Below are 26810 nucleotides of genomic sequence, written 5' to 3' on the forward strand. Positions count from 1 at the left end.
GGCTTTGGAGGCTGCCCTGGAACTAGCTCTTGTAGACCAGGCTGGTCTTGAACTCACAGAGATCCACCTGCCTCTGCCTCCCGAGTGCTGGGATTAAAGGTGAGTGCCACAACCGCCCAGCTATGGGGGCCAATTTTATTCAAACCCCCACAGTGACCAAGAGCAATGGCAAAAGACAAACAAGCCAAAAAAAAAAAAAAAAAAAACAAAAAAAACAACAACCTTTCATTTGGATGGGGGGTGGAGATCTTACTGAATAACAGCTCAACGAGTTAGCCAATACCCTGTATTGGGGTGTTTTTTTGATAGCTATGGTCTCTAGGGGTGTCAATGCCCCCCATTATAAGGTAGCTAGAGATACACACACACACACACACACACACACACACACACACACACACACACACACACAGAGTCATACACACACACACATTTTAGGAAACTTCTATGGTAGTAGGTTTCCATCTGACATTTCCATAGTCTTTAGTGTCAGGATTAAATGGGTTGAGGGAATGGAAGGGCAGTATGGGGAAAGACACGTAACACTAAATGCCTCTGACTGTTTCACAGAAATATGTGTTCATGTAGACTACATCGTATGCTTTATACACGTCTTCAGGCTTATTTTATTTAGGGGATTAGAAATCTGATACTTATTTGATTATCACTCCCTTTTATATAAATTTCTCCAGTACTGGGTTACTCTTGATTAAATGACAGGAATGGAATGTTGCCTGGAGGCCTTTTGTTACTTGCTTTTGAAATATTGAAGAATGTGGTAATCTCTGCCTTATGTAAGCAGTGCAGTGACTGTGTTTGTTGTGGTGGTGGCTGCTATTGTCCTGGAGAATGGTGGAAGGTTCCCAAATAGTTCACACTTAAGTGCCATGCTAGTAAACAGCACTCTTATTAAATTAGAAAAGCCTATTGACTTACATGTCTTCAGGCAAAACAGGACCTGTTTTTAAAGAATCTACCCAAGTGCAGACAATGATGATTCCATTTCTTATTTTGTCCCTCTGTGTTCTCTCAGCGGGGGGTCTGAGTTACAAGACTTTGTGCTGAGTGATGGGGGTGGATGAGGATAGGGCAGCTCATTCCCTCAAGGAGACCCCAGTAAAGGAGGACTAAATCAAATAACCCTGCTATAAAAATGATGCAGCTTAATTTTCTGTGCATGCTTTTGCACACATAAAGCTCTGTATTCTAGCCACAGCCCACATTAACTCGTGAAATACTTGGTTATGGAATATGTGAGAAATAGTGTGTGTCTTAAATGACTGTTAGAAATATCTTGACATGTGTCTACTGAGTGATTAGTACCAGCTGATTGATTGGTTGAGTGAGTGAGTGAGTGAGTGAGTGAGTGAGTGAAGAAAGGAAGGAATTTGGGTGGGAGCAATGATTGGGAGACAAACACTGCTAATGAAAAATGCTCTAAAAGATAAGGCAAAGACATGCAGATCTATGTGAGTTCAAGGCCAGCCTGGTCTATGGATGGAGTTCCCAGGACAGGCTCCAAAGCTACAGAGAAACCCAGTCTTGAAAAAAAAAAAAAAGTTGCTGTTGAATTGTAATTCACATCACATAAAATGGTCTCACTATCTTAAGTGAGAAAGCAGGATTGTTCTTATTTACTTTTGTTCTTGTTCTTTGTTGTATTTATAAGGTTGCACCAAACACCAGCGTGGAATTCCAGAGACTCCATGCTTGTTACTCTTTCCCTCTCCCTCCCTCAGTCTATGTTAATGACCAGTGGATATTTTTTTAAATTTGTTTGCTTTAGAACTACATAAAAATAAAAGCCGCTCTTTTAAATTTGTTTAGACACTCCCAGAGACATCTTTGCCAAATTATGCCACAAATTTGAAAGACAAGAGTTCGTTAGTTTCATCTCTCTATAAAGTTATCCAGGAGCCACAAAGTGAGGTAAGTACTTTACCATTTGTATTAATAGTGTTCAGTTGATTATTTTAATTATGAAATATGGCATACATACGTAAAGTAAGAAAATGTATATGTTTGCAAAACAAGAATAAAATACCAAAAACTAGAATCCTTACTATACCCTCAAGTCCATCTTCCTTTGCACTTCCTTCTCTGTGTGTTTCTGACTCTCCGTAGCCTTCCTTGAACAGTCTAGGTCAGTGCGTTAATTATTTTTATTCAGCAAGTATTTATGTATCTACTATGAGCCATTACTGTTGTAGACATTAGGGGCTCAAAGATCAGCGATTGGAGATCTTTATCCCGAGAGAGAAAAGTGGAAGAGGCTAAGCAACCAAGTTTAATTGAGTCTCTTGATACTAGTTTATATGATTGTTTCCTCTAAGACTCTTCTGAAAACTTACCATTGTACCAAATATTTGAAAATGGACCAGGAATATGGTGATGGTAGAGTCCTTGCCTAGCATACACTAGGTTCTGGGTTCAGTGCACAGTATAAAGTTGTTATATCTATATCTATATCTATAAAACACTTCTGAACTAAGGCTCAGGGAACATTGTGGGTGATGGGCAGAAAGATTGTAAGAGTCAGAGGACTAGTAGTTTGCTGTGAGGTTGTGTGTCCTAGTAATGTCACCAACATGACTGCCTAAACATGAGCAGAACAAGGACAACGATAGATGTGCTTAAGTGGGTAGGAAAAAGCCCAGGAAGCCCAGCCCACACAGTAAATTCAGGCAACTGAGGTCTGGGTGAAAGCTGGGAGTGGTGACTTAGGCTATTGTCTCAGCACTTGGGAGACTGAGGCACAAGTATTGTGAATTCAAGACCTGGGATACTGAGCCAGACTCTAACTTTAAAAAAAGGGGGGTAGGAGGGGGGGGAAGCCTTCTTAAAGTTTTCTTTGTTTGATTTAGAACTGCTTCACCAAATAAAATAAATATACTATGTACATTTTTTAACAATTAAATATTATCATTTACTCTAGCGTTTTAAAGGGTTTGAAACATGTTTCTGTTGGTTGGATTTTGAGTAGGCTACTGTGGAAAGTGTTTGTTGTAGGGCCAGTTTCTGTCCAGAGGTTTTAGTTTAGAGCATCCCTTTTGTTGGAGTAACTGTAAGGAATACAGCTCTAACAATTCAGAGGACCAAGGACTCTCCCTTTGCACATTTCCAATCACTCAGACTAATTAATAGTTCACCTGGTCAGCTTGATGTGATGCACATAGCATGGCATATACGAGGTGCCACACAACCCCACCTGCACTCTGCTCAGGGTGGCTGCCACCATCCCCCTGCTTGCTGTGACAGTTTTAAAATGTTTCCTCTCAGTTTCTGTTTGTGTTGCTGGGCACTGGGGACAGTATCAGGATACTCTTCCACCCATGGCCCTTGGAAGCACTGCTGTAGGATGCTCTCCATCTAAGCCTGTTTTGCTTTGATTCTCATTTATGTGGGTGAACATGGCATGTATTCTGTATTCTTAAATTATAGCTTAGTCTTTCAAGTTTATTTAGAAGTGCTTCTGAAATGTAACACTGTAATTGACTTTAACGTTGTTACTTGTTTGCTTTTTAGAGTAGTTTGCCTTTATTGGTAAATATTCCCAAGGAGTTGACACTGTCTTTTGGTCATTTTGAAACTTGGGAGAAATATAAGTTGTGTTGGTATTTGAGGCCTAACAACTTTATCATTTAGGCTTTACTAATGGAATTTTTCCATTATTCAGTTAACAATTGTTTATTGAATGAACATGATGTATTAGGAACTACTAAGGAATATAGGCAAGAAAAAGTAGACCAAATTCCTGATGTTATAGAACAGAATTTATGTTCCCATAGATGAGATAGAAATTAGACTGAATTTATAGTGGTTTTAGTAAAGCAGAGGAGGGAGGTGTTTGCTGAGACCAAGAAAGTGACAGAGAACTAGGGACAAGGGCAGTAGGTGCAAAGGCCCTGAGGTGTGTACACATTTATATTCAAGAACTTATAAAAAGCAGTTTACATATAATGTAGTTTGCTCAAATGGTGGTTTTAGTCCTTAGGGAGCATTTTGTGCCATACTTCTGTATCTAAACATATCTCTTAACACACACACAGATTTCTTTCTTACTAGTGGATGTCATGGAAGTCTCATTGTAACTCAGTTGTTTTAGAACGCAGTATTCTTTTTCATTATTTCCACAGTAATGAGTTTCATGATGACATTTCCATATATGAATATGTTTATCATAGCCAACCTCTCTATTACTTTTCTGAATCTCCCCTCCCCTCTCTTTTCCTCATCTATCTCCCCATAGCCCCCACCTATGCAAGCAGTTCCTGGCTTTCTGAGAGCACTTGCCTTGCCTGTGACAATGATCTATAGTCCATCTGTTTATCTGTTTGATTTTATTCATTATGGTTGAATAAAACTCCATTTTCTGTATGCAGCACATTTCTTTACCATTTTTTATTTTTTATTTTTTTATTTTTTGGTTTTTCAAGGCAGGGTTTCTCTGTGTAGCTTTAGAGCCTGTCCTGGCACTCACTCTGTAGACCAGGCTGGCCTCGAACTCACAGAGATCCGCCTGCCTCTGCCTCCCCAGTGCTGGGACTAAAGGTGTGTGCCACGAATGCCCGGCACTTCTTTGCCTTTTATCTATTGATGCTGCGGCACCTAGACCAAGCCCATGATTGTGAATAGTGCCGTGGTAAACATGGGTCTGCAGGTGTCTTTATCATAAGCTGACTCAGATTCCTTTTGGTGCATACCCAAAAGTGATATATCACAGTTGGTTTTTTGTTTTTCTGAGAGACTTCTCTGTGGCTTTGGAGTCTGTCCTGGAACTCGCTCTGTAGACGACCAGGCTGGCCTTGAGCTCACAGAAATCTATCTACCTCTGCCTCCTAGGTGAGGAGATTAAAGGTGTGCTCCACCACCGCTCAGCCACAGTTCTATTTTTAATATTTGGAAATGTTGAGTTTTTTTTTTTTTTCTTTTTTGTTTCTTCAGTGCTGAAAACTGAACCCAGGGCCTTGTTCATGCTAAGTGCATTACCACTAAGATATACAATCCTAACCAGAACTCAGGGTGTGCTTGAAAACAGACAGTGAATATGTAATGATTAGGTTCTCATTAGACTCACAAAAAGGTCATTTAGGAGGCTGAGGTAGCTTGTGAAGTGTTTTCTATGCAGGCATGAGGACCTGAGCTTGGTCCCTAGAGCCCATGAAAAACCTTGGAATGGTGCTGCAGGCCAGCAATCCCAGTGCTTGGGAGGGAGATCACTGGGGCGTGGCCATTCAGCCAGCCTAATTTTCAAGCTGTCCCCAAAACCAAGGTAGATGCCACCTAAAGAACCACAGTTGAGGTTGGCATTTGCCTTCCACGTGCATGAGTGTGCATGCGCGCGCACACACACATACACACACACACACACACACACACACACACACACACACACACGTACACACATTTACTTAATATATGTATTTGAGGTACAGGCTTATCTTAACAGTTCTTTAATAACCTAATGACCATGTGACAATGTTTCCATGAGGAAATATATTCCAAAATGTGCCTGAGCCATTAGCAACCCAACATGCTCAATTGCATACCTAAAATTGCCTAGATTTCTCACGTTATATATTATTATTTTGTGACATTTGTAAGAATCAGATCTGGCTCCTTTCTGGCTCTTGTGAATGTGTGCTGTCTGTCATGGTCTTCATTTCCTTATATGAACAACATGACTGATCATATTCTACTTACAGTGTAATGGGAATTAATGTTTCTGTATGAATAGTACTTTGCAAGCTGTAAAACATCAAACAGATGTTGGTATTTATCTGTATTGGCTTCAAATGCATAATTTTATTTAATCTTTTTGCAACTTGATTTTTTTCTTCTCTTTAAAATCTGTCTTCATTTAATTCTGCTTTCATTAAGCAAAAATTCTTTTAATTTGGTATTTGAAACTGGTTATAAAGACTCTGAGTGTGTTTTGATTAAAATTGATTATGTGTTCTTACAGAGTGTCTTGAATGAATTTTCTAGCAAGGTTCATAATTGCAAATACTTGTTAAACTTAACCAAGCTTCATGAATTGATTCAATTAAGGCTTGCTTGGGGATTTGGTAACATGAGTGTTGGGTTGCAGTACAGTCACTTAGGTCTTTTGTTTTATTTGAGTCAGTCTTACCTTTTGCCTTCTAACCATTGTTGTGATTTGGGAAAAAAATATCCCTTATGGAAGAGTAGCTGTCAGAGGTGGATGTGTTTGACTTAATACTTAGTTTACTTATTTAGTCTATTTGAAATAAAAATTTATACTATCTCATTGGTTTCTCTTTGTTGTAATTATTAGTAATAGAAATCTACTTGATAGCTTGATTTAATTTGTTGTCTGCTAATGAGATATATTGTTTATTCAAGTTTCCTTGAAAAAACAGTACCTGTGACTCTCCTGAAGCATCTGATCATGCTTTGTGTTTGATCACGGTCTATGACTTAAAGTAACACTTGAGAGACATGAGAGTCTCTTAACTTGCTTGTCTGATTTTTAGGAGTCTTTAATAAAGGTAGAGTTAGCTGTACTAACATAGTGTACAGTGGGAAAGAAAAAGGCTGTAGATGATTGCAACTTATGTGTAAACCCAGGGGCAGTAACCATGGCTTCAGCAGGGATTTGGGTGTAATGTCTCAATAACTGCTCCACACACCAACCGTTGCACACATGGGAGCAAGTAGTGGGCCAGGATTCTCTTGGCTTCTTCTGCTCTGTAGATGATCCCATATATGTTGACCTATAATTTACTAAGAAGGAAGGCATTAAGGAAGAGATGCCCTATAGCTTAGCTGAGAGGTAAGATGACATGACTTAAGTAAGAGAACTTGTTGAGAGCTGTGGAGCATCTTGCTGACATGTTATACTGTTCCTCCCTCCACTAGAATTTAAAGCTTTCTGAAATTGCTGGGCAGTTTTGCTTCAGGGGAATTAAAATATTTGTATATTTCAGAGTTAATCTTTCTGAGAAACCTTTTCTAATTCATACAGTGGTGTCATTCACATACAGTCCAGTTCATGTTTTCCATGTCATCTTCTTCCAGTTGCTAGAGCCTGTGTGTCACCAGCTCTTTGAGTTCTACCGCAGCGGGGAGGAGCAGCTGCTACGGTTCACCCTGCAGTTCCTCCCGGAGCTGATCTGGTGCTACCTCGCCGTGTCAGCCAGCAGAAATGTGCACAGCAGTGGCTGCATAGAGGCCCTTCTTCTAGGGGTTTACAACCTGGTTTGTATCTGACAGATTAACAAAATGCTTTTTGGAAAACTGCTTTTCATTTTAGTAAAATCACTGTTCATTTAAAGAAGGACTAGCATGGTGACATGTGCCCTTAGTCCCAGCATTGGGAGGCAGAGGCACACAGATCTACTTGAGTACGAAGTCAGTCTAGTCTACAAAGCAAGTTCCAGGACAGCAAAAGAAAAAAGAAAAAAGAACCTAATAGTATTGGGACATCTATATAATTATCTAAACAAACTTGTATGGGTTGAGTGAAAGCTGAAACTCAGAGCATTTGAGTTATAGAAATAGCAATAATAATAAAAAATAATAATAAAGTTATATAGAGATAGCAATAATGATAGAGTTCTCTTGTAGAGATTGCAATAATAATAATAATAATAACAATAATAGTAATGATAATAATAATAATAACAATAACAATAATAACAATACCACCAGTGGGGGTTTATTTCATTGTGTTTAGTGGCTGGGTCTCACAATGTATCCCTGGCTGGCCTGGAATTTGCTATGTAGAACAGACTGGCCTCAAACTCAGAGATCTGCCTGTCTTTGACTTTCAAGTGTTAGGATTAAAGACCTGTGCTGCCATGTGTAGCTACTGTTGTATTTAAAATTTTTTACTTACTATGCATTTCAGTTTATCTACAAGTGGTCTGTTTTTTTACCTTCACAAAAAAATCAGTCGGAAGACCTCATGTGAGACTCACTAGTCACACTTTGTAAGTCTCCACTGCTTCCTAAGCATGAACATTCTGTTTAACTGTGTGTATCTTTCATAGCGTGAGCATCGGTTAGGAGATAACATGCTAGATACTTACGGTTTGTGTTCTTTAAGATGGAAAAGAAAGGTGGGGTCCATTTGTAGACACACTTCATGTTTAATTGACTTAGAGAATAGAACTTGTTATCGAAGAATTACTATACTGTCTGTACCGCAGCTGTCCTGAAAACAATGGAATTGTTTAGTCAGGTTTTTTCTATAGTGAACTACAGTGCTCTGCTCTGCTTTTGTTTTTAAAAATGCAGCCATGTACATGTTAACTACTGATGCTAATGGGTAATTGATAGTGGACCGCCAATCTTTAAAGATTCTTAACTGATTTTATAATTCCTTTTATTCTGGTCCTTTAAAAAATTGTCTTAGAGGGAAGAAAGGAAAGGGAGAAATGTAATTAATATTATAATCTCAAAAAATTATGCTTAGAAAAATTGTCCTGATAATTTCATTTTTAAAATGTTATGTGTTAAAGGTGACTATTTTAAGATATTTTCTTTTACTTTTGTAGGAAATAGTTGACAAACAGGGACATAGTAAAGTATTGAGTTTTACAATTCCATCTTTATCCAAACCATCTGTATATCATGAAGTAAGTAGTTTTTTTTATTGAAGTAAATTTATTGGGTCCTAAGCTCTCATAGTCCCATAAATTAGGGTGTAGTTACCTGTGTATAAAGGTGTATAATTAGTGCCTCAAAAGGTACTAATTAGCACCACACAGAGTGAATACTGTTCCAAAAATAAGTCAAAATCACTAAGCAGTGAACTAAGATCTAATAGTGAGAGCCTTATTGCAGTTTTTTTTTTTTAATCTTCATTTAATGGGTAAGACTCACTTTAATTTGAGTGTATGTGGGGTGGGTGGACAATTGTGTACTCCATGATAGAATTTGGGAATTAAGCTTTCTGATTTTCATTTGTGAAAATGTTTTTAATTTTTAATTAATGAAAATATGAAAGTGTTTAATTTTTATTAAATCTTGAAGTGGAATTCGATAGGCAGTCTGAATATTTGTAAGCTATATGATGTCCCTAGTAGGCACTCTCTGTGCTTTGTGTCACATTTAACAAAACAGCGTCTTTTCTTTAGCCTTCCAGCATTGGGTCTATGGCTCTGACTGAGAGTGCACTATCCCAGCATGGCTTATCAAAAGTTGTGTACAGTGGGCCCCATCCTCAGAGGGAGATGCTGACAGCACAGAACAGGTATACTGTGAAGAGCCAGCTCTTCTACCACACCAAGTTGTTTAAAAACTGTATCAGGGGAAGGTCGGTTGGGGAAAGGACAGAGAGGGAGAACAAGGAAAGAGATACCTCGATAGAGGGAGCCATTGTGGGGTTAATGAGAAACATGGCACTAGGGAAATTGTCAGGAATCCACAAGGATGACCCCAGTTGAGAACTAAGCAATAGAGGAGAGGGTGCCTTAAATGCCCTTCCCCTATAAACAGATTGATGACTGCCTTAAATGCTATCATAGAGCCTTCATCCAGTAATGGATGGAAGCAGATGCTGAGATGCACAGCTAAGCACTGGGCTGAGCTCCTGGAGTCCAGTTGTAGAGAGGTTGGAGTGATATATGAGCAAAGGAGTCAGGACCATGCTGGGGAGATTTACAGAGACAGCTGACCCATGCAAGTGGGCGTCACTGACTCTAGACTGACAGTTGGGGAACGTGCATGGGATCAAACCAGGGCCCATGAATGAGGGTGACGGGGAGCATGGACAGTCTATGGGGCCACTGGCAGTGGCACCAGCATTTAGCCCTAGGGCAGGAACTGGCTTTTTGGAGCCCATTTCCCATGGAGGGAGGCCTTGCTCAGTCTGAATGCAGTCAGGGAGGGCCTTGGTCCTGCCTCAAATGATGTAACAGACTTCCATAATTCCCCTTGGGAGGCCTTGCCCTTTCTGAGGAGGGGGTTGGAGTGGAGTGGGCTGGGGTGGGGAAGTCTTTGTTACTTGCAAAGACTTCATTTTCCTTTGAGTTTTCCTTATATATTTGTAATGTGTAAGTCAGTTCTATCACACAATATCTGTTAACATTCCTTTGGTTTGCCTTCAGGTTTGAAGTGTTGACATTCCTTTTGTTGTGTTACAATGCTGCCTTAACCTATATGCCCAGTGTTTCTCTTCAATCACTGTGTCAGATTTGCTCAAGGTAAATTTAAATTCGTATTTTTAATACTGGAGTATATGAATGTAAGACTACTAGTTTGTTACATACCTAAGTTATTTTTGTTTTGTGTAGTTGTTTGTTTAAAACATTATATAATTGAATATACATTTCAGCCCACCAAAGCGCATAGAAGGTGGCTTAGAAATAGTCGCTACCAAAAAACCACAGTGATGAGTATCCAACTGAGTAATGTTTGGATGGAATATTAAATCAGAGGGCTTATATTACTATATTACATTTAAAATGATGGCATGGTCATAACCTTTTAATTTGTGGAATGTGATTGGGTATTCCTTTTTGTCTTATTTTTTTTTGTGGTGCCAAAAAATAAGAGAAACATGGCATTATGTTTTTCTTCCTTTAAAAAAATAGAATTAAATTTTTGTTGAATAATTTTTAAAATTTGGGGAATATTATGCAAATATTAAAATCTTGATTTAAGCATTTTTAGCATTTGAACATTTAATAGTATATGTGGTATGGTATGTTACAGCTCTTATATTTGCTAAATATGGTCCAAATGATAATAATACTTCATTTTATTGAGAGCATTATGAAATAATTTTATTTTCCTTTGTGATACTCCATGACTCTCTAGTTTTCTATGGTTAACATTTTTAAAACAATAAACAAAACAGAAACAACTGAGATTTTTACCTTTTACAAGTCAAGTAAATAAGGGCAATTATGGAGTTAAGGAAGTTAGGTGGAGATTCATATTTGAGTAATTTATTCAGTACATAACAATTAGCCAGAAGAAGGGCATATCGGTTAACTTTTCCCATTGCTGTGACAAAGTACTGACAAAAGCAGCTTAATCCACGAAGAGACTGTTTGGCTCATCCTCTCAGAACACAGTCTATCCTGACAGAAGCCATGGTGTTGAGAGGCTTGTAGCTGTAGACTGGCTGCCACCGGAGGAAGCAGAGAGAGACGTCCACTGGTCCTTTGTGTTCTTCCCTGCCAAACCCGCACATGGAATAATGCTGCCCACGTTCATTGGGGCGGTGTTCCTTCCAGTTAAACCCCTCTGAAAGCATCCTCACAGATGCTCCAGGACCCCGAGGCATGCAGTCCTAGGTGACTCTAAATCCTCAGGCACAGTGTGAAGTAATCTTTTCTGAACAGCCCTCTGACACTGCACTGCTCCCACCTTGGGCGAGGGAGTCAGTGCATGTCGTTTACTTCATTTAATAACAGGTGTCAGAAGAAGAGAACAGGGTGCTGGGAATCGGGTTCCTCTGAGGGGAGGCTCGAGCTTCCCAGAGGCCCTTTTCTCCCCACCCCAACTGTGGGCACTTGGCGTAAGAAGTAGGGGGCAGAGATAGGACGTGATGAACAACACTCACGAGGCTGCACAGACTCTGGTGGACTCTTGTGAGTCCATTTTAGACCTGTGGAAGGGCAGGGCTGTGCTAGACCCCAGTTAAGCCTGGAGATTTGGTGGGTCTGGCCTTAGGCATTGCCTTTCTCTTTCTTAGCTTTGGCCTTTGCGGTGCAGGCTGGTCACACAAATGGTCTCCTGGCCCTGAGCATTGTACCAGCCTTCCTTGGCGAGCCTCGGGGGGGGGGGGGCAGCTTGGTGCCTGTGCTCCAAAACTTGAGCTTGCAGATGGCTCAGATTTCTTCTTCCAGTTGCAGGGCCCCCTGCATCGGATGTGTTGGGTCTAGGCTTTGCAGGTGCATGCGTCTACATTGCTGTCCTTGCAGCCTGAGGGTGCAGGGCCCCCAGGTCCACTCCATGCACCTAATCTTGGTGGGGCTTAGTGTTGGGAAGGTGAGAAGGGCTAGAAGGAGACCTCTGTGCTGCAGCTCACTTGGTGCCTGCATTGCTTCTCGTCACAAGTTTTAGTTTTATTCAGGTTACTTTCTTTGAAAAAAATAGCAAAACCTGTTGATTTCTCTTCAGAATTCTCTCTCAGGTGTTGTGTTTAGACAGGGTATAAATAGTATGTATGCTCTGGAACTCACCATAAAGACCAGGCAGGCCTTGAACTCACAGGTATCTGTCTGCCTTCGCCTCCCAAGTGCTCGGATTAAAGGTGTGCATCACTGTGTCTAGCAGGAGCATTAAATTATTTTATATGTCTGAAATCTATTGTGGATATTTAATGAAATGAGTCTAAATTATAGTAATTTTTCTGATCCTGTGGTTTGTACCAAAAACTTAATCAGGAATTAAAGATTATTCTGAAGATCTGTAAATGACAAGATCCATGTAATGTTGCCCAGAATTATTGATAATTAAATTGATCAAAATTAGTAAATCAACCAGCGAGTGTCTGATTCACCAGCTGCATACATTATATCACCTTTGTCTATACAAGCATTTCCCAGTCTAACATATTCAGGAAAATGTTACAGGCAAATGTTCTGTTTGGGAGATAGTTTTATAGATATTACATTTGTTATTTTTATTGTTGGCTCATAAATATTAGAAAATCATCTGCACTAATGAATATGTTTATCTTGGCCTTTCCAGAATCTGTGTCTGTGGATATCCTCGACAACACATCAGAAAATACAAAGGTGTAAGTAGCAGGGTACCGATTTCATCCGGATTCATGGTGCAGATGCTAACAGGAGTCTATTTTGCCTTGTAAGTGTGTCTCATATACAAAGCACACTGTTGGTTCTTTGGCATATTATAGCTTGCCAGTCTGTTTCCTTTTCTTTTTATTTCTTTTCTTTTCTTTTGATACAAGGTTTCTCTGTATGACAGTTCCGGCTATCCTGGAACTTGCTCTGTAGAACAGACTGGAATTAAAGGTTTGCACCACCACTGCCCTGCACCAATCTGTTTCTACAACAATGTAATCTCAATAAGATAAATAATCATCTTTTTTTTTTTTTTTTGAGACTAGGTTTCTCTGTATAATAGTGCTGTGTATCCCGGAACTCAATTTTGTAAACCAAACTGGCCTCAAACTCACAGAGATTCACCTGCCTCTGCCTTCCGAGTGCTGAGATTAAAACATGGGCCACCACCTGACCAACTGTCATATTTTTATGAAAGGATAGGAGTCAAGTTTTTTGTTTGTTTGTTTGTTTGTTTGTTTGTTTTTTCAAGACAGGGTTTCTCCGTAGCATTGGAGGCTGTCCTGGAACTAGCTCTTGTAGACCAGGCTGGTCTCGAACTCACAGAGATCCGCCTGCCTCTGCCTCCCGAGTGCTGGGATTAAAGGCGTGCACCACCACTGCCCGGCAAGAGTCAAGTTCTTAATACTTTTTTATCATTAAAAACATGTATTTTAAAGTTGTGAAGAATTTCAAACTGACTAAAATACTTCATCATTTTTAAAAAATTCAGGGTCAGAATGAAAATGGCTAAAATGTCAATTTGCTTAGTTCTTCTATACATGACTTTTTTTTTTTTGCTATGGTTTTCAAATTGGATTTTTAAAGTCCCAATGAATATTTTTTTCTAGAAATATTAGCTATTCAAAAGCACTTTAGAGAATCGTCAGGTACCAGTATATATCTGGATCCTGTCTTGTACTGTGTAATTCTCAGGTTACACAGATGATAAGGCACTTTACATTATTTTCACTTGATACTTTAATTTATTCTGGTAGATAATAAGCTTCTTGAATCAGGATGAATTTATGACTTAGGCCAAATCTGGCCTGCACTTTGTAAAGTTTTACTGAGACAGAGTTGTATTCCTGTGTTTGCACACTGGCTGTGGCTGTCTTCCTGTTGCAATGGCAGAGCTGAGTAGTTCTGATAGAGGGGGCATGTCCACAATTTAAAACATTGGATTTGGGAGTTTGCGTTGTTGTTAGAGACAGTGTGGCCTTGAACTCCTAACACTATATAATTCCTCCCAAATCCTGAGATTATAGATGTGTTACCATGCCTAGCTCTAAAATACTTGTTTACTGGCCCTTAAAAGAGTTTTGGTTTTTTTTTTTTTTTTTTTTTTTTTTGGCTTTGTGTTAGATCGTGAATATTGCCCCACAGGGCTTGAATGCTCTATTTTTTTCTTCTCATTTCATTTTGAGTACTGGAACTGGAGAGATGGCTCAGCAGCTAGGAGCACAGACTGCTCTTCCAGAGGTCCTGAGTGGTGGCTCACAACCATCTATAATGGGATCTCATGCCGTCTTCTGGCATGCAGATATACATGAAGACAGAGCACTCACACATAAAAAAAATAATTTTTTAAAAAAGTGGATCATTTTGAGTGTCTTCTGTTGATGTGTTTCCATCCTTAGCTTAACTTTTCTGTGACTTAGTAGACTTGATCTGTGGTCTACTCCAAGGCCATTGAAGGTTTTTCATTTCTTACTGTGTTTTGCTTCTACTCTTTTGTTCTGCTCTTTCTTATAGAGCATATCTCTTCTGAAATCTGTATTTGTGTGTGTTCCCAGGCTTTTCCACCAGAGCATTTAAAATATTGATCATAGCAATTTAAGTTGCCCTAAATATTTGGGTAACCTTTGGACTTAGTTCTATTATTTATTTAGTGGTATTGTGGATTGAACCCAGTGTCTCATATAAGTACTCTAACACTTACCTGTATCTCTGGCCTTGAATTTAATTCAATTAATTACTTCATTTATTGACAGGGTTCTTTGTTCTTGTTTATAGTATGCCTTGTAATTTTTTATTGTTCATTATTTGAATCAATAGTAGGGCAGTAGAAACTGATATAAATATGATTTATGCCTGAAAATAGGAATGATTCTTTTTCAAGGGTACTAATGAAATTTTATAGGCAGTGCTATGACACTGTTAGAGTCAGAGCCCAGGGCCCTGGCAGCCTTAACAAGAATTAGTAAAAAGCAGAAAAAGCTGGGGGAGGGGGAGGTAGGAAAAAGAGAAGGGGAGAAGAGGAGAAGAGGAGGGGGAGGAGAACAAGAGGGATCAGGAGGACTGAGACGGGAGGAATAGAGGAGGCAAGAAAGGAGATGCCCTGATAGAAGGAGCCAGTATAGGTTTAGAGAGAGGTCTGGCACAGGGGAAATGTTCAGGGATCCACAGGGATGACCCCAACTAAGAATCTAGGCAGTAGTGGAGAGGCTGCTTTTGATGTCCTTCCCCTATAATGAGATTGGTGACTACTTTGGTTGCCATTCCTAGAGCCTTCATCCAGTAGCTGATCAAAGCAGAAGCAGACACCCACAGCTAAACACTGAGCCATACTCCCAGAATGCAGTTGTAGAGAGGGAGGAGGGGTGAGCAAAGGAGCCAAGACGGTGCTGGAGAAACCCCCAGAAACAGTTAACCTGACCTAGTGAGAGCACGGAGACCCTAGTCATAAAGCTGGGGAACTAGCATTGGATTGAACCAAGCCCTCCAAATGTGGGTGCCAGCTAGGAGGCCTGGGCAGTCTATGGGACCTCTAACAGTGGAGCCAGTGTTTTTTTCCCTAGTGCACAAATGGAGTTTGGCAGCCCATTCCCTATAGAGGGATACTCTTGCAGCCCAGATATATGAAAGAGGGAGGGCCTGGGCCCTCCCCCAAATGATGTGACAGACTTTGATGATCCCCCATGAAGGTCTCATTATCCTTGGGGAGTGAGTGGGGGGTCAGTGGGGAGCATGGGATGGGGAGGGAGGGAATTGGGGGATTGATATGTAAAATTAGATTGTTTCTAAAATTAAAAAAAAAAAAAAGCAGAAAAAGGAGTTCTACTCAGTGTAGCCGTATTGGGAGAGGAGCAAATTATAGCAGACAAAGGGATACATTGCTGCAGTCCACCCTTGTGGATCCATCATTGTCTGTTCCAGGCTCTCTTGCAAGGTGTGGTGACCAGTTGTCAGACTGTTGACTTGTATTCCTGGAGATGAGCTCCCTCTCTGGCAGCAGGCACTGCAGCCTCAGTCCTTTTCTTCTCCCAGCATGAGACTGTCGAGGAAACTAAGTTTCTTGGGGTCCCCAGTTTCAATGGGCAGGTAGCCAAAGGGAAGGGCACAGGTGTCTGTCTTTGTTCTTGCCAGGATGGTTTCAGCAGGGTTTGCATTGCTGTTGCCATAGTTACATTCATACTACAAATCTCCTGCTCTTACCTAGTATTTCAGTGGGAGCTGGATTGCTGAAGAGTTTCCGTCCTTCAGTTCTCTCTGTATGCCTTGAAAAGGGCCTCTTCCCCCTTCTTTAGCCTCCTTCAGCAATGGACTGTTACTCCTTATTTCTTAATGTACACTAGCTTGACGGTGATGGGGATGGAATGCCAATCAGTGTTCTAGGGAGACTTCTTGTCCCTGAGTGATGTGTGTGCAGGGGTAGGGGCAGGGTAGGGGGTGGTCCTCAGTGCTCTTGCCTCTCCTTCAGAAGTAGAGAACCCTTAGTTCTCTTAGCATAGAATGGGGTTTATATCCTCTTTTTCTCCCCTCAGAGCCATAGTTCCTCATCAGCTATGCCCTGGGGGTTATGGGTTAATAGAATTGGCTATTCTCTCCCCTAAAAGCTGTAGAACTTTTGTTCATGGGGGGAAAAAAAGTGTCTGGCAGGGTCCTTGTGCTTTCCCATGGCAGTGACCGCTTTGCTCCTTCAAGCCTGCACTGTAGGGTAAAAGGGTTAATCAAAGAAACCTGACTTTGGCCCTGAAATCAGAACCATCTCTGCCCCTGATTAGATCAAACAGGAAACCAACCAGTCCCTGAGCAGCCTGACTGAACCCAGAGCCAGTGAAAGAAACACACCCAGGATCTGAAACATAAGCCAGTGAAGGAAACACTTTATTCCTGAACCCAGAACCAAATAAAAACATCCTGATTTTGAAACCAGTGCCAAAGAAACATACGTTGTCCCTGGAATCACAGCTAGTGAAAGAAATACACCCTGACCCTCAAATTAGAGACAAATGGAAAACAAACAAACAGACAAAAAAACAGTTTGGCCCTGAAATCAAAGCCATCTCTTCCTGTGACCATTAAACTAACCAATCCCTGATCAGGAAAACCTCTCCCTGGGAAAACTCCTGCCCCTAAGAAACCCTATATAAGCTCCCTGTCTGTTCAGTTGTGGCCTGTCCTTTCCCGCCCTGGCAGAGGCAGCCACTCTCATGGACTCCTCCTTCCCAAAGAAATCTCTTTCTCCAAAGTCTTGGGTGAAGATCTTCATTTGCTGGTGCAGAACAGAAGAACTTGCTGAGACTTTCCCTGTTGCTGAGCAAGTCTGTAGCAAAAAAAGGTCACAACTTTTCAACTGAGCCTGAGGAGATTGCTCCATTTAGCAGAATAGCTGAAGAAGTACTATCATGGGGTAACAGAGCAGAGCTCAGCTGTAGCAGCTCTCTCCAGGAGAGGAGCAGGATTGCTATATCCTGTGGGGAGACCATCCCCCACAGCACCCCAGCTTCAGAGAGTCTGGCGCCTTATAAGTCAGGATGCCATTCTCTCCAGGGCGGAGCTGTCCTGTTGCAGCTCCAGCCTTCAGAGCCCAACAAGTCAGGATACCTTTGTAGCTCCAGAGTAGTACCACTCACACTTGCTCACATTTTAGTGCTAAAACCAGGTTTCCTGTGCGTACCTACAGGGGGTTTGTGGGGAAGCCTGTGTGGCGGTGTGTACTGTCCATGTATGTGCTCCAGAGTTTTTGTGCTGCTAGCTCCAGAACCAGCTGTGTGGTGTGTTAGAACTTGTTAGAAAACTTAGCTGAATGATCCCTATTTGATGCCTAATGGCCCTCCCTCCTTTGGGTCCAGACTGTTTGGTTGCCCTGTGCCCTCAGCTCTATGATGGATTCATTAGAAGTCATGATTTTGGAGATAACCTGAGTTTATCTTGGCCTTAGGCTGGAAGTAATGCCTTTCCCTATCAGGCCTCACTTGTACTCTTGATGTAATTCACATTTCTTTACTTTGTTGACAGATGACCAAACCATTATATCTCTGCTGACTTTTATCACTCATTTGGTTTTTTAGGAAGGGTTTGCTATATTGTTGAAAGTTATACATATATAATACACGCATGCTGATTTTCTTTACTTCTCTCTCATGTTCACAACATGTGTTATGTTCCCTTCTAAATAGCCTTCCTAAGGCAAAGGAGCAGCTACTTAGGAAAGTGGGTAGGGCTGGGTTCTCATTAAAACCATGGAAACTACAGAGTAATTTGAACATAAATTGTTTGAAACATTATTCTAAAGTATATAATTTATTATGTTCTTCTGAATTACTTTGACAGTGTAAGGTGCTTTGAAATTGCCTTAGCTATTTGATTTCTGTTCTATAAATAGTCATGTTCCTTAGAGAAAAAATGTACATGTATAAAATATTCTTTGCTATTAATAGGCTTTCAGATAATAGGAACTCTATGACTTAAAATGCATTCTTAAGGAGAATATGGTGGTAAGCGGTGTGCTGATGTGGTCTGTTGCTTTCGTTAGTAGAGATAAATAGTTCCTCATTATGTTTTGTTCTGTTATAGGATAAATTAAAAATTCTTTCTCTGTTTAACTCCCATGATTTTGTAGATACAATGGAGAATGGGATCTAGCTCAGAAAGCATTGGATGATATTATATACAGAGCCCAGCTAGAATTATATCCAGAGCCACTGCTGGTAGGTTCCTTGATTAAGTATGCAAATTTTAACTTATAATTTTCCAGTTTAGAGCTATGCATTGAGAAGTAATTCATAGCATATTAAAATGTCATTATTACTCAGTGTTTCATGCTGTGTTGTACTGGGGAATATTACATTTAAAAGCACCTGTATATAATTTGGAGATTTAATTAGACTCACTTAAGATGTTTAACTGATAGTATTTTCTTTTGCTTATAAGAATTTCAACATATAGATACATTTGTCAATTAGCACTCAATTTTGAGAAAGAAACCTAGCTTAATATCTAACAATCACAAACCACATCCCATTCATACTGTTTTAAAGTATAAGCATTTGTCTGACCCTCTTACTCCTTATTGGTGGGTATGTGGATCATCATATAAATACCTTGGGGAAAGTATTCTTTTTATAAATTTATTGTCACTTAGTTTTATATTTTATCAAAAAGTAAATACTACAGATGTTTATTGATCTTAAAATTTATTTTTCCTTTTAGGTTGCTAATGCAATAAAGGCTTCATTGCCTCATGGTGCCATGAAATCTAGTAAGGAAGGTACAAGGTGTATTCAAGTTGAAATCACACCAACTTCCTCTAGAATATCAAGAAATGCAGTTACCAGCATGTCAATAAGAGGTCACAGGTGGAAAAGACATGGTAAGAACTCTTCAGATTTGAGCATTGGTAGCTCTTTCACATGTCACTCTGCGATTGTGGTGCTAGAACTTGTAACTTTAGGAAATAGCACCATTGTAGCATAGGAAAGAAAATGCTATCTCATGCACTTTGACTCCTGGCTTCTCATCCAGGGGCAATAGGCACTGAGGGGAAGGGATGGTCTTACGTTACATATATGAATGAAGAATTGTGTAAAATTTTACTCGCTTCTTGCAGTAGAGTAGGAGAGTAACAAAAATACATTTTAACTGCTCATGTATTTTAAGTTGCTATTCTTGAGTAGTTGAAAACGGCCCTTACTGAATGTTCTTACTCCTCAGTCAGGAATTTAGTGTGCAAGTTTTTTCACATTGGAGTAAAACTACCAGTAATCTTACTTAAGTTCTGTTTGGACTCCCTGGCAAAGAATGCCATGCTGTTGATACAACACCAGGCATTTCTACTTTACAGATTCCTTTTCATTCAAGATTGCTTATTTAAGATTCCTTGTCAGCTTCGTTTTATATTACAATGTTGCTGGAAGTTAATTTCACTTGTCCTGCTATCTCCATGCTATCCCATTCCTCTCTCTTCTTGTTTAATCTACTGCTTGTTTAATTCTTCCTTCCTGTTACAACTTCTTTCCTAGCAGTTATAGTAGCAAGAACCAGAGGATTAATATCGCCCTCCTTAGATGGGACCTTTGCATGGGAGGCAGAAAGCTACTTCTTAGCCCCAAGTGAGCCTGCAGTGTGTGTTAAGCAGAAAACCTACTCTGCCTTCTTCCTCCTGTTTACTGAAATGAAAGTTGCAGCTCAGCTTGGTAGACTATAACTCATATCAGTGTTCTTTGAGGAGAAATGGGAAAAGAAAGCATCATAACAGATCATAACGCAGAAAGCTGATCCTGACTGAGAAGGCTTTCCATTTCCCCTTCATACATGCTAAGAGAGATACGCCAAAAGAAGAACAAGAGTGAAGTTATACAATTTAACCAATGATTATTTTTGATCCTACTCATTTTAAAGTTACCATAGCCCTGAAGGTCCAACAGGGAGACATAAAAGAGGTGGTGATGTTTGCTATTAGGCAAGTATACCTGCAAAATCCACTTAAACTTGCCAACCCCAAACAAACTTCATTTTCTTCAGTGAAGTTGTGCTGTTAAATGGGAATACATTACAGAAAGAAAGTAATCTAATGGATATGTGGTATGCTAAAGGTCAGTGGTTTTTGTTCGGCTTCATTGTATGAGAAGTAGGTGGAGGTACAACAAGCCAGATTGTACTGGCCTTTGTGGACATGTGGACATAATCACTCTCAAACTACTGCTTCTGAAAAGTGCAAGAATTAATTCTAATTTCTTTTCTGCTTTCCCTTCTTGCTGTTTAGATGGACATATTGGGAAGGTGGGGGTCATACAGTTCAAATGTGAAAGACATTTTGATGCTCGTGTGTGTGTGTGTGTGTGTGTGTGTGTGTGTGTGTGTGTGTGTGTGTGTGTGTGTGTGTGTGTACGTGCCCACGTATACATTTGGGGCGGGGGTGAGACCTGGTTTCTCTGTAGCTTTGGAGGCTGTCCTGGAACTAGCTCTTGTAGACTAGGCTGGTCTCGAACTCACAGAGATCTGCCTGCCTCTGCCTCCCGAGTGTTGGGATTAAAGGCTGGCCACCACTGCCCGGCCAGGTATACATTTAAGACAAAGAAATACATATTCTGCAACAAGATGAAAGTTATTTTTCAGAAACATTATATAGGAAAAAGTAACCAAAACAAAATAAAAGACTACTTGCATACATTGTATCTGTTATGTTTTTATGGGTCTCTGTTCCATTTTGACTGCTACTTGCAGGTTTGTATTCTGTTTCAGGCTACAACATCATTTAAGTAGCTTTTTTATTTCTTGTTTATTTAGCCTTCACATCACTCAAGCACCTCTTGTTTATGATAGCAAAAATGTCATAGGTGAGAAAATAGAAGAGAATGATCTCTAGAAAGAAAAAAAGGCACAGTCATGAGCAGATAGAGGATGTGGATTAGCCTGTAATAAAATGTACTTGTTTAGTCTTATTTGTGTCTATAGGTGAGCTGCAGTATCCTTTTTAAGAGTAGTTAGTCTTGCTTCTCCTTCTTAGTGAGTTTCTGTTGCTATAACAAAATACTCTAAACACCTCCCACTAGGCCCCTCTTCTGAAAAATTCCACTGCCTCTCACATTATCACGCTAGGAGCCTGGCATCCAGCGCTAAACCATATAGAAACCACACCTTCATAGAGAAGCACTGTTCATGAAGTTACCATGGATAGGTATTACTTTAGAGAAATCTATTAGACAATTAAGTGCATGGTGATCTGATCTCCACATTTTTTCTCTTGATTCTTTTAATATTATAGTGAAATGCTTCATTCAATGTTGGGCCTTTCAAATTCTTCAGGTCTTGTTTTTAAGTCTTTGAAAAGGTCTTAGTGATTCAGTCTATGTCTGTGCTTAAGTTTGGAAATGGAAGTTATAATATATAGTTACTGCTTTGACTTTTCATAATTTCATGATTAATATCCTTATTTATAAGGTGATAATTTAATTTTCAATCCTGTTGTGTTTCCTTTATTCCATGGTGGCAAATAATTCAAGGCAAAGATATATTTTTCAAATACAGTTTTTTGTTTGTTTGTTTGTTTTTTGTTTTTCAAGACAGGGTTTCTCTGTGGAACCTATCCTGGCACTCGCTCTGTAAACCAGGCTGGCTTCGAATTCACAGAGATCCTCCTGCCTCTGCCTCCAGAGTGCAGGGATTAAAAGCACTTGCCACCAATGCCCAGCTCAAATATAGATTTTTAAGTCACTTGTATGTTGAGGCTATATAGAAAGTAAAAGGCAAATAGAGGAAAAACTATGATTATACTTTAAAAAGTTAAATTAAGGATAAATAGGTTATGATGATAAAAAGTAAAAAATTAAAACTCCAGTAAGAAAAATAAGCTAAAATTTGATAAATCAGTAGCATTTTTAAAACCAAAAAGGCAATTTTACTTAAATATTTTCTTTTAAAAGTAAAAATATGAAGAATAGGGAAGCAAAGCATTTCTTTTTGCTTTATTCTATGGTCTTGAGAGTCTGAGCTGCTGCTGCCTTTGCAGCTGGGGACCCTGTCCCCACAGAGTTCCCAGCACCGAAGTTCCACCACGCTGTCTGTGCTTGAGCATCCCAAACTTCCCCTGCTCACCTCTCTTCCAGAGCAAATTTAACTGCTATTTTTTGTTTGTTTCCCACAACTACCACCATTATGACTCACTCTTCCTCCACTTTTGAAAAAAATTACCTACACGAGAACATCAGAAGCTATTTTCCTTTTTCTCAAAATGATTACTGAAATAACACTGCCATTTTATATAAGTCCCCTAATTAAGTTAGGGGACTGGCATATGGTTGCAAATAACAAGCACAGGCAACTTTGCCAACTAGTATCTAATAATTCACTGAACTCCCAAGTCTTCATCTCTGCATCCTTTCCTCTATATATTTGTCCAGTGGTGGGAGCAGCAAGTACAAACAAAGCATTTTGTATACTTTGAAGGGCCACATAAAAGCTAACCAGCCAAAGGCTGACTAGTTCCTTAAGAATTGCTTTGTTAGCTATCCAATAATTGCGTTCTTGATAAGTTTATACTAGCTAATTGCCGTTCAAATGATATCCCCTCCTAAAACTAACTTCTGAATGTTCTTAACTTGAAAAGAATGTGCTTATTTTGAGAGTACTGTTCAGCACAAGTGTGCATGTAATGCCAACAGTGTGTCTAAAGTGTGGAAATGCCCTCAAGTACCTGACATGTCATTATTAGAGCCAGTATTTTTAAAAAGTTGCATCTTGCTTTATCTTGTTCATGTCAAAATAGGAAATAAACCTCTCTTAGATTTCTCAGTTACATACAGTTACAACTGTTTGCAACAGGAAAGTGTCAATAATAAAGAATAATGCAAATAATATTTCTAAACTAGATTCTTTGAACTTCACTCTACTTTTGGCCCTAGCATATGCTAAATACTTAATTTAAAAACCTTTTTTGGTTTTCTTTTTAGTGGTGGTAGGGATTGAATACAGAGCTCCCATGTGCTATATCCCTAAGCTTTTGAGTTTTTGAGGTAAGATCTCTGTATGTAGCCCAGGGTAGCCCTTGGGTACCTTTTAATTAGTGGATATTTTTAATTAGTGCTGCTTGTTAAGTATTTTGACTTAGAATTTACAGGAATACAAACTTCTAAGTGGTGAAAAATAATTATAAATAAGAGATATGTGCTTTTAAGTTTTCTAACATGGTGATCAAAAGCAATTACCTTGAATTTTAGAATATTTTACTATATTGAAGAATCAGATTAATACAATTTTAGATATATTGAGCCCAAAGAAAAAGCAGTTGAAAGTTATTATATCAAGAAGTTTGATTACAATTTTGTTTTATAAAATTATTTCTATTTAATGGATACCATGGAACTTAAATCTAAGTGAGATAACATAGTTGAAAGAGATTCGTAATTATGTTATAAAAAATACCAGAAAAAGTAGTCAGTGTCATAATTTGCTCAATAATTTAGTGTTCTTATTAGATGAATAAAAAAGAAATAAGATTCAGAGGCTGGGATATAGCTCAGTAGGTAATAGTAGTAGTAGTAGATATAGTCAGGCAAGCATCAGGACCTGAGTTCAGATCCCAGCATGCATATAAGAGCTGGGTTTGGTGGTGCAGGTCTGTGACTCCAGCGCTGGGAGCTGGGTGTGGAAGACAATAGGATCATTGGTGTTCACTGGTCAGCCTGTCTAGCCGAGTTAGTGAGCTGCAGGTTCTTCTCGAGACCCTGTCTTAAAAAAACAAGGTGAAGAAGCAATTGACTGAACTCTGGCATACACATGAACACACAGACACACAAATGCAAAAGATACAATATGTATATAAAATAATTTATTTTAAACTGGCTAGTCCTGTAGAGGTTGTTAATAAGTTTTTGTTGTGTATACCATTGATGAAGCAAGAGAGTACTTTCTAACTATTGAAGAAATGTAAAGTCATCAGTCTATTTCTAGGAAAATAACTTTAAAATAATTGTTTATAAGCTTCTCAAACCACTTAAGATTGTCTCTCTAGATACTGGAGAAGGTAAACTAATAAATCTTGAAGTGGAATATTTATTTTGTGAGTATGATTTTATTACTTAATGAGAAAGGGCATAACCTGAGGGAAATGAAAGTTCATAAGAGTTTTTTTTTTAATTTTGAGAAATAGTGATCATTTTAAACTTGGGAATTGGTTATTATTTGGGACTCCCTTCTACATCTCCAATTAGAAAATGACAATTCTAAGCCAGGCTGGTGGCTTCAGCTGTAATCCAAGGACTGTGAGCTGAGATGGAGTATCATGGTGGTCCGGGCCAGCCTGGCCTGTGCGTAAATCCCAGGAGCCCCCTGGCCTGCACAGTCTGCTCCTGACTTGCCGGTGTAGCTTTCTGCTCTTGTTCCATCTCCAATCTTTCCATGCTCAGGGAGCAGCCCTTTAATTCCCAGTCCATGTTTGCTTCTTCTGGAAAGTTTTGATTTCTTCTGAAGACTAGTGGCCCAGACTGAGCCTTGCCACAGTTCTTCCTCTTTCTAACATAGGTAATAACTTTGTGTTTAGTGTTTTGTGTTAAGCAGTGTAACTTCTATTTCATTAAAACGATAATGAAGTATGCAGGTGGTTGATCCATGTGCCTGTCGGTGCTGCCTCTGCAGTGTGAAATGCAGTCGCTTACTGCCTACACCTCACTTTAGAGCACTAGACTCTTCCTTTCCAACCCTCCAGCGTCCAGTCATCTCTGCTTTAGGACCTTGACTAGTTCTCTGGGATGTTTGGCTGAAATTTGAATAGCAAGAAGGCACCCTTCCTTCTTCCAGATTGTTCTATAGCCAACATCTTTTCATTATTCAGATCTCAAATAGCCCTTCCACAAGGAAGCCTCCCAAAGTGCCCATCTGAAGTAGCCTTCCCCCTATTCTTACCCTGCTCCACTACGTTTATTTGCATTTTTCTGCTATCCAAATTTGCTTTCCTACTTAGCAGGAAGGACTGGTATCTATTATGTTTGCCATTGACTTCTCAGTGTCTAAAACGCATTATAGGTGCTCAATACATTGTAGTTACATTCATGGGTGAATGAGTGGATGATTTGAAAAGTTTTAGGGTGAGCAATTTGTCCTTTCTTTTCTAATTGTTTTATTGATGTAGAAAAGCTGATGTGTAGGGTCGTTTGTTCATCTACAATTACAGTTGTTAGAGTTTTCATTTTGTTATTTCATATGTACATATAATTTTCATAATTGACCTTATTTAAAATGTTTGGTGCTTTGGTTTTGTTTAATTAACATTTCAAATGTTTCTCCAAATTCTCCTGGTACTCCATTGTAGTTATTTTAATGGCTACATAATATATATTCCACATTGAGTTGATAACTTGCATTTACTTACCTGTGCCCATATATTGAATAATTTGCTTCTCACTTTTCCTGTTATAAATAATACTTTAAGGTACAACCTAGTAAATACATAGAGAATGTTTCTTCATTGGATGGAATAAAATAGAATCATTAAAAGACAGTACTAAAGAATAAGAATTGTAGGCCAGGCATTGGTGGTGCACGCCTTTAATCCCAGCACTTTGGAGGCAGAGGCAGGCAGATCTCTGTGAGTTCGAGACCAGCCTGGTCTACAAGACCTAGTTCCAGGACAGTCTCCAAAGCCACAGAGAAACCCTGCCTCAAAAAAAACAAAAAACAAAACAACAACAACAACAAAAAAGAATAAGAATTGTTCAGGCACCTTCTACCATTTCTGTAAACGTATGCAGAAAGGTCTGCACCATTGTAAGTTTCGGGTGATGTATATGCCTGTCTCTGGATTTAGAGCACTTTTTACAGTTACCGTCAAAGCTGTGTGATGAGGTCTTCAGCTGTTTTACGCTGCAGGTTCTATTTCACAGAGAAGTTTCTGGAGCCTCATCTCATACCATACTTTAGCTCATAAGGTGGTTGAGTACAAAGATGTGTAAATTCTATTAACAGTTAAATTGTTTTTCTTAAAATTGTCACTGTTAGTAAACAGAATAACCAGAAGGAAAGTAAGAACAGAACCTAAGATTATTTCACAAGTGCAGATGCAATAGATATTTGGATTTGTGAAATTATGTTTGTGAGAAATCAGTTTTAGTAATGTCTGTGATTCACTTTACCTTTTTTTTCCCCCTCAAAAATCAGAGGAAATGTTTAGGGTGAAATTATTTGAGTTGTCTTTGAGAACAAAATTGGAATTGTCTATTAACAGTGTCCTGTGGCCAAGCATGGGCTTGTTGCTCCAGCTTCTCAAAAGGCTGAGGTGGGAGAATCAGAAGTTTGTGGCCAGCCTGGGCTATAGAGCAAGAG

At 39.4% G+C, this 26810-nt stretch overlaps 1 protein-coding gene across 5 annotated transcripts in view; it reads left to right on the forward strand.

Moving 5' to 3' along the window:
- The window catches only part of Fam126a (family with sequence similarity 126 member A), a 79239-nt gene that overhangs the window by 42679 nt on the left and 9750 nt on the right, over window positions 1-26810 (forward strand). For all 5 annotated transcript variants that reach the window (XM_027429572.2, XM_027429571.2, XM_035448925.1 and 2 more), the window contains 8 exons: window positions 1828-1929; window positions 7042-7221; window positions 8523-8603; window positions 9105-9220; window positions 10077-10172; window positions 12673-12789; window positions 18616-18703; window positions 19206-19365. In XM_027429572.2, the coding sequence (XP_027285373.1) occupies window positions 1828-1929; window positions 7042-7221; window positions 8523-8603; window positions 9105-9220; window positions 10077-10172; window positions 12673-12789; window positions 18616-18703; window positions 19206-19365 (940 nt within the window). The remainder of the gene's footprint in view (window positions 1-1827; window positions 1930-7041; window positions 7222-8522; window positions 8604-9104; window positions 9221-10076; window positions 10173-12672; window positions 12790-18615; window positions 18704-19205; window positions 19366-26810) is intronic.

Source organism: Cricetulus griseus, chromosome 8, assembly GCF_003668045.3.
Source record: "Cricetulus griseus strain 17A/GY chromosome 8, alternate assembly CriGri-PICRH-1.0, whole genome shotgun sequence".
NCBI classification, from domain to species: Eukaryota; Metazoa; Chordata; class Mammalia; order Rodentia; family Cricetidae; genus Cricetulus; species Cricetulus griseus.